The following is an 8750-nucleotide window of genomic DNA, read 5'->3' as shown; positions in this document are numbered from 1 at the left end:
GCCTCATACTGGACGAGTATAGAGAATTGGTAATTTGGCGCTCATACCGGACGGAGTATGAGGACAGTTCGTTTCACTCTCATACCAGACGGAGTATTGAAGGATGATATCTTTTGGCACTCATACGGAACAAGGTATAAGGACGGTCTGTTATTTGAAAATACTGAATAAAGGTTCACGTGTAGTGGAGATATCCCTATGGACCCCCATGGATACCAGTAGGCTGATAAAAGAAAAAAGTTGTTGTTCTGCCTGATTGCATATAAGATTATGGTATTGTTTATGTTCTTAACTCTATAGGTTGGTTTTGAAAATCTCGCTACGGTAAGCATGCGATAAATGATTTTATTCATGATAAACGAATTTAGTTACAACTAATAGCTCCATTAGTTTTTTTTTTTATAATTTCTACTAACTTTTATTTCTATATCGGTGAGTAGCGTGATATTTTTACTGAATTAGTGTAGCTCATTCTTTCATTAACCATTTCAGATCAAGAGAACCAAGATCCAAAACCCGATCCACAAAAGAGTTGCGAGTAGGATGTCCAATTGTTTATTTTTCATTTATTTCCTTGATTTTTCGTTATTTCTTTTAAAATAGTTATTCTCATAACCCTATTGGGTAATCTAAATTATTATGTAAGGAATGTAAACTTTAACTATTTATTTTACTTCCGCACTATATTTATAATTTATCTCATTTGGAGTTCACGGACCATTACATAAATAATGCAACAGCCATACAAGCTCTCATCTACAAGTACCAAACACACCTTTCCTCATTTATCTTCTGAAAATTATTTAACTTGCAAATTAAAAATTTATCTTCTTAACTTAGTGTTACATAAAATATTATATAATTTATAACAAAAAAATTTATCTTAAGTATAAGGGTATCAACTTTATCTATGTTTCTTTAAATATTATTTTGGTTGTTATGTTAGAAATTTTGTAAAATGAAAAAATCGTTTAATCTTTTTCATGTATTATAGTTTCAATGAAATTTAGAAATAGCAATTGATTATTAACCTCGGTAAGTCTAATAAAAATAATTAAGATTTTTTAATTAAAAAAATACAGATAATAGTAACATATATTAAAAAAGAAATAAGATACGTACAATAATTTTTTTTATTTATTAATATTTTGTATTAAATAGAAAATAATTTTTTAGTTAGTTCTTATATTACTTAAGTAATATAGAAGAATATATTTATTTCTAAAAAAAGTATTAAAAATTAATTTTATAATTTAAGTACTAATTTATATAATCTATAATCGGAAATTTAAATGAGGAATTTAGTAAAAGAATAACTTCAAAACAATAGAAGTAAATTTATTCCTTTCCACCGTACCCCTTGTTCTCACTTCTATTATACAATACCTTAAGACGGAAGATGTAGAAATAAAGAGAGAAAATATATCTTTTTTAGCACGCAAGTGAGTATACATACATGTTATATATATATATATATATATGTATATATATATATTTATAGTAGTGTAGGAGTAGATGGGTTACCTAGAAAGAAGTTGACGGCTTGAGTGTAGGATCTGATTCGGGTGGATCCGAAATTGGGATCCGGGTAAATGGAACAGTCCGACAAGAGGAATGCAGAAACGAGAATGACAGCCGCAAAAACCAACAACAACGCCGGACCGGCGAGCCAGCCCACCTGCGCTATGCACCATGCCAGAGACAGCACTCCTGCTCCTATCACCCCTGTTATTATATGTGCCGTTGCTGTCCATATTGTCCCTTCATTTTCTTTTTTATATAAATAAAGCAAAAATTTTACCATCTGGTTCAAACAAAAATAAAAATGGAACTCTAAAAATGGAGGAAAAGTCAACAATTGAAATGGTAAGAAAGTTTGTTGAACTCATCTGGAATTCACGAAAGATTTTAAAACAAAATATTAAATTTTGTAACTAAAGAAATATGGTTCACTTTGATTGGAGTAAATCTTGCATGCACAAAGTTTTGGTTAATGTATATACATTCTTCATGTGTTTCACTAATTTATCTTTTGTTCAACTACGAAACAAAAAAAATGACAAATATTTTTTCTAATTTAAAAATATTCTTATCTCAATTTGGCACTTATAAGTCCTTGAACTGACCCAATTAAACATAGTAGGGTTATAATCAAGCCAATACAGCTAAATGTTCTAAGAATAATCCATTTTTTTGTCCAAGGAGCAATGTTGTTCTGCACCAAGTACATCTCCACTGGAAAATATATAGCTAGAGGCCAAAAGTTCAAAGCTCCTAGCACTCCCAAAACTTGGTTGAAGTAAGGGAAGATCATTGCAACTCCAGTTGTCGATGCAACGTAGATGGTCCGACAGCATAGATTGAAGAGGTTCATCTGAAAAGATGGTAACCCTGGGAGCTTGATGCTATAGAACTTGTTCACAAATCTGCTTTCTGGGAATTTCTTTACAGCCCATCTTTCTATTGATGCAAATACTGGCTGACTATAGATCTGCATAAACATAAATTAAAGAAGTTGATTAGGGATATTTCCAGCTTCTTTCTAGATTAAATTTCTTTCTCAGATGATTTAATAATTTATTCTTATCACGGGAAAATTCACATGTGGGTTAAATATATTATACATGATGTGAGAACTTGGTGTAATTAATTACTGGCATGGAAAAGAAAAATTATGAGGAATCTGGGATGTATTATACCTGATATCCTCCAACCAAATGAACAACAATGCATATATTAGCAAAGTCGACAAGCCAGTAAGGCTCGTAGAATCCGAATCCAGTCAAGATATTTCCAGGCGTAAGGCTGCCGAAAGCTGCATATCCAAAGCATCCACAGCATAGGTAAAAGAAGGTGGTAATAAAGATTGCAAGCACTGAAGCCTTCTTCATGACTTTGTTTTCTGGTGGAGTAGATTTCAGAGTATCCTTCAATCAAGAAAATCAATCATTATATAATTTACTCTCAGGTTTTTCTGCTGCTTCCCATTGTTGCATTATGCTGTCCCTAATCAAATATATATATATATATCTATGTATGTTATAGTTAAAAAGATGGGAACCTATACCTGTATCTCTAGAAGAATAATTGAATATGGATAGGAAAAAGCAATATCTCCAAGTGCTTGGAATATTAACCATAATTTGTTTGCAGTAGAAGAAGCCGGAACTCCAGTTATGCTCCCCTTAATTCTTCCATTTACTGCATTTACAAACGTGAAATTTAGAAAGTAAAGAAACTAATAATACATGCAGATGATCTATAATTCAGATTATGGTTTAATGATCATTCGTTATATATATATATATATATATATATATATAATATTTTAATATTTTCAAGGACATCTTTATATGTATATGTTAATAAAAGAATACGAATTGAAGTTCAGGTTAAAAGATTATGAGAAAAAACACAAAAAATAAAGAAAATTATAAGAGAAACATACAGCTAATAGTTTTTATGAAGAATGACAAAAATAAAGCAGTTTAAATGATCATATGGGCGTTAAGGCTATTTTTATTATTAGAACCCAAAAATAAGACACATGAGATTTTCAAAGCAACAAGCGAGAGTTTAATAGCAATGACTTTTCTTTAGTGTGAGACAGCTCGATTTGTTTCCTATCCATTATCTCAGAATAAAAAATGTAATATTACATATATATATATATATATACACACACGTAAAAGGATTTTTATATATGTATCTCTGGTGAAGGAAATCATGAGGGAGATGTTGAATGACAGACTGATACTTACTTATAGCTTGTGCCAAACCAAGTCCAAGTCCAATGGAGGAGTACGCAAAAGACATGATTGCTGCCATAGCTGATAGCCAGTGGATGTTATGGAAATCAGGAATCTGTGACATCACAACCTGAATAAGTCCAAACACCACCATATAAACGGTGCTTCCATAAACACATGGAGCCTGACGGCCTTCTCTGTGGTAGCAATTGGTCCTTTGAATTGATCTGCAAATACCCAAACCAAAAAAAGAAACAACCATGTCAGAAAGCCTTCCTCGAATCAAACCAAAAATCAAAAAAGAAAGTTTGATAAGATTTCAGTGTGAGCTTTTTACAAACACACAGTTAATTTAATGTTAAATCAGGAGTAATGGTTTATAATAATATAAACAAAGAAACCAAAAATCATCATCTTCCATCTTCGAGTACCTCATACTGGTTGAAGTGGTGATAACGTAGGCTACACCAAAACCATACATGCTCAGATTCTGAAGGAACCCACAGAACCATTCCTGCTTTCTACCTGATAAACTATTAACCAATTAGGATTCAGAAAACCACACAAACCTAAATTTTAGGAAGAAGCGAAAGAAGATGAAGAAGAAGAAACTTCACTCTTAAGAAAGACCCTAACAGCTTGCATGTAAGAATAGTTTCGATCCCCAGTGACAGGGTCAGGAGACCTATAACAATCAGCAAGAAGAAAAGAAGAAACGTAGGTAACGATCGCAAAACAGAGAATAGCAACCGGCCCTCCGATCCAACCAAGATGCGCAGTACTCCACGCCAGCGACAGCACGCCGGAGCCGATAACGGCAGTGATTATATGAGCAATGCAACTCCATAAGGTTCCTGGTTGAGTCGATACATATTTTATGTTATATTTCTGTGTGTTTCAAATTCAACGGTGAAGGAAAGACAATAAACGCTGGAACAGAGTAGTACCCCAAACTAGGTTTAAGGGTATATGTAATAGTTACCTGTTCTGGCCGGATGGCTATCGTCATAGTACCCCAAACTAGGTTTAAGCGTATAGGTAATACTTACCTGTTCTGGCCGGATGGCCATCGTCATCGTGATCTTGTGTATTCGCTAACTCAAGAGAACGCCGGATTGCCATGGTTACCTAAGTTAAGTCAGAGATAATCAATGCACTAAGACTAGACTTTTAACTTGAATGAAGAAGAAGAGTGAAGCACGGCTACTAGTGTGTAAATATATATATATATATACACACGTATTAGAATGAAAAGTGGAAAACTAGCGGGAAACAGAAAACAGATACGAGAGTAATCTGCCGCCTCGGAAGTCCGAACCGAGTCAAAATACGTACCTGAGGAGAAACAGTCTTTCTAAATACAAATTTTACGGTTGAAGGTTTATAAAGGAAGGAGTTCTATTCGTACTTGGATTATTTGATTAAATCGAGTCCGAGAAAATTTCTCATGTACGTTCCGCATCAATAGAACCCTACCAAGATTCCTAATTAATCACACAATTTTTATGTTTCAGTTTTTAAATTTTATATTTAATCTATATCTTAATATATATTGTATTGGCATGTGTGTATATATATATATATATATATCTTGTGACATGTAGCCTAAAAAATATAAGCAGATAGAGTAAAGATAGGTTATGTAATATGATAATTTGTCTTCTACATACTGGTTTATGTCTAAGATTAAATTAAACTTTTCTTTTTCTTTAAAATTATTCTCGACGTACAAATTAAATACTTTATATCATCAACTTTATATTTAATTATGATGGTTAATTTAATTTAAAAAATATAAATATATGAATTAAGAAAAAATTACGTACACTCTTTGTGACGAGTTCGATTCAAATTAGGAATCATGTATATATAATAATAATAATAATAATAAACAGAATAACTAAACCCAAGAATGGGAGGGTCGTGGTTTCTTCTAGATTCTTGTATATATATCTATATATATATATATATAATACCTACTTCCCCCTACTACTTTTTTTCCGTTATAAATATGAAGAAAAGAAATGGGTGTGCACCGCAGCCACTCTCCATCTAATTATCCACTTTTCTCCCATATATACATACATATGTGTATATATATATATATATATATATATCAAAATTTTGTGAGTAAATATATTAACAAAATAAGCTCACATAAAGATTGTATTCATCACTCCAACCCAACAAAATAACAATTTTTTTTTTAAATCAAATAGTAGATTTTGATCCCATTATATTTAGATTGATGAGAAAATAATACTAAAGTAAGATAAATTAGTAAAATAAAATTATCGAGTTATATAAAGTCGGATAATCTATAAATCTAAAAATATTTAAGAAATTAAAAAAAAAAATCAAGTTTGGATTAGGTTTTGAATTCCTATTTTGAGATATGTTATATCCATATATGATAAAACTTGTTCTGAACTGTTCTATCATTTATAATCCCATACTAATTAAATATAAAAAATTATATTTATTGATATACCTTTTAAAATAATTTTTATTGGAATTATTATAATCAATTTTATCAGTTAAAGTAATTATTCTAGATAATTAATCCAATTAATAGTAGATAACTTTTTCACGTTAAAAAAAATTGAGTAAAAGGTAGGATGATGGATTTTTGAGAATGATTGGAAGAATATGGTAATACAATTATAGGAAAGAATGAACCATTAGGAATACTAATAGATGAGCCAATAAGAAATTATATAGTACGAAAGAAGAGAAAGAAATCAATGGTAAAACATATAGAGAATAAAAGAGTCATTTAAAAGATGATGAAATCAAAAAGTTAAATTAAACTCTGAGTCTCAAGTAGAAAAGATAAGTGACTGATTTGATGTTATATACTGTATCTAAATATGAATTCGATATGTTTTAAACTCTGAGTCTCAAGTAGAAAAGATAAGTGACTGATTTGATGTTATATACTGTATCTAAATATGAATTCGATATGTTATGATGGTATTTGTGAATGAGAATAAAATTATCTGAATATGAATTTGATATAATATGATGACATTTATGAATGAGAATAAAATTATTTGAAAATGAATTCGACTTGTTAAGATGGTATTTATGAATGAAAATGAAATTATCTGACTACGAACTCGATATAATCTTATGGTATTATGAATGAGGATAAAATTATCTGACTATGAACCCGATATGATTACATGGTAGTTTCAAACGAAGATTAAAAGTAAAGTTAAATGAGTCTTTTGAAGGATGGAAAAATCAATTTAGTGGGACAAGTAAGTGAACCCTACTGTGGAGACGATCTTAGCCAGTCATGGCTTTGGTTATCAATGCCTCATATGGGTTGGGATATGAGGATGACAGGTAACTATGGCATCCATACAGGTTGGGGTATGAGGAGGGTCGATAACTGTGGTGCCCATACGGGTTAAGGTTGAGGGACAAATGATTTTTATGACACTCATACTGGTTGGGTATGAGGGCGATCAATGATGGTTGCACTCATACAGGTTGGGGTATGAGGAATACCAACTATTATTTAGTATCCACACATAGAGGGCATCCTTATGAGTAATCAATAATACTAATCAATGGTATCGTGTGATGAAATGTAAAGAGTAAATAAAGTTCTAATTCCAAGGTAGTATGGTACATGATGAATGATTTGATTTAATTGAAATGTATGACTTTTGAAATATTAATATGCTCTGATGATTATTGTTATTGAGAATGAAATATTTATTTAATGGATATGGAAAAATGAAAAGGTTTTTAAATTAAAAACAAATGTTATTAAAATTATATTTCATCGGTAGCTTAATTTTTTTCTATAATGTTTTGATGAGCCATTACAGTTTTTGATTTTTGTATCCTTACTAAGCAAGTGTGTGCTCACTCAAATTACCATTTTAATTTTTCATATAAGGATAAACTATCAAGATGTATCAACCTATTAGAGAAGAATTAGTGAACCAAATCTGAATAATTATAGAGATATGAAGTTAGAGTAGTTTAATTTTGTTAGTACACCTATTAAATTCTACTAATAGAAGCTTATATGCATTGACTCATGTATTGGTACTCGATTACCATTTACGTAAATAAGAGATGTATAATATAATTGTAAAGGCTCAAAACTTAAGAAAATGAAAATATTAAATTATATAAACTATAAACTGAAGCAATTTAGAATTTAGGGTTTATATTCCTTATATAATAAATCAGGATGTCCAATAAGGATACAGAAATGTCCCTTTACAGAAGAAGTTCATAGTAACAGAATGAATAGTTAAAACAAAACTAAATAAAAATCCTATGGGGTTAACCTCAGCTGGGCAACTCTGATGGGATTCGAAAAGAAACCTCTATTCGTAACTCTCCTACTGTTCAGGATTTGAATGTTGGTTTTCTTGATCTAAAATGGTTAAATAGGGGAATGAATTACACTGGTCCAATAAGAATATCACACTTAACACCGATATGAAAAACTAAATATTGGTAAAAAAATTATAAAACAATCAATGGAGTCATTTGTCTTTCTTAAATAAATTTTTTTATTTAAAAACGTAAGTTTCATACTTACCTTTATGAGTTTCCAAAACCGACCTACGAAAGCAATAACCCGAATCGTATTTTGATTTCATATTTAAATGAATAATAACAATAAACTTACATTCTTACCTGCTTACTAGTGTCCCTGGAGGTCCATAGAGATATCCCCCTACACGTGAACCTAATATTTAATTTATTAATCAATAGACCGTTCCATACCCCGTTTGGTAATAAGCGTAAAATATATTACCGCCTCAATATCCCGTTCGGTATGAGGGTGAACTATACCTCCACATCGCTTCTGGTATGAGATTTTTTAACCCCATTCGACTGATGTAATATCCACAGTAGAGTTTTCATATATACTGAGTCCGTCTACCCTTTCTCAGGGTACCCAATAAGCCTTTCATACATAGATTCACATCATCAACCAATCATTAATCGCATACCAACATCTCACTT

At 31.0% G+C, this 8750-nt stretch overlaps 1 protein-coding gene across 3 annotated transcripts; it reads right to left on the bottom strand.

Moving 5' to 3' along the window:
* Positions 1 to 2001: 2001 nt before the first annotated feature.
* Positions 2002 to 5178, bottom strand: LOC110820705 (putative amino acid permease 7). Of its 3 annotated transcripts, none has more exons than XM_088218819.1 (8): positions 5085 to 5178; positions 4799 to 4877; positions 4367 to 4603; positions 4181 to 4274; positions 3762 to 3976; positions 3068 to 3201; positions 2700 to 2927; positions 2002 to 2491 (listed from the first exon to the last, which is right to left on the bottom strand). In XM_088218819.1, the coding sequence occupies exons 2-8, from the start codon at positions 4869 to 4871 to the stop codon at positions 2090 to 2092; spliced, it is 1383 nt and encodes a 460-aa protein (XP_088074945.1). In that variant the 5' UTR covers positions 4872 to 4877; positions 5085 to 5178; the 3' UTR covers positions 2002 to 2089. The 3 variants fall into 3 exon arrangements, with proteins under 3 accessions (XP_088074945.1, XP_088074943.1, XP_088074944.1); XM_088218817.1 differs by having other exon boundaries at positions 4732 to 4877; positions 5085 to 5103; XM_088218818.1 differs by lacking the exon at positions 5085 to 5178 and having other exon boundaries at positions 4799 to 5051.
* Between the last annotated feature and the right edge of the window lie 3572 nt (positions 5179 to 8750).

This window comes from Carica papaya, chromosome 4 (assembly GCF_054855325.1).
Source record: "Carica papaya isolate Zhongbai chromosome 4, ASM5485532v1, whole genome shotgun sequence".
In the NCBI taxonomy this organism is placed as follows: domain Eukaryota; kingdom Viridiplantae; phylum Streptophyta; class Magnoliopsida; order Brassicales; family Caricaceae; genus Carica; species Carica papaya.
Note: the sequence above shows the minus strand (reverse complement) of the source record. Positions and strands in the feature narration are given on the sequence as shown.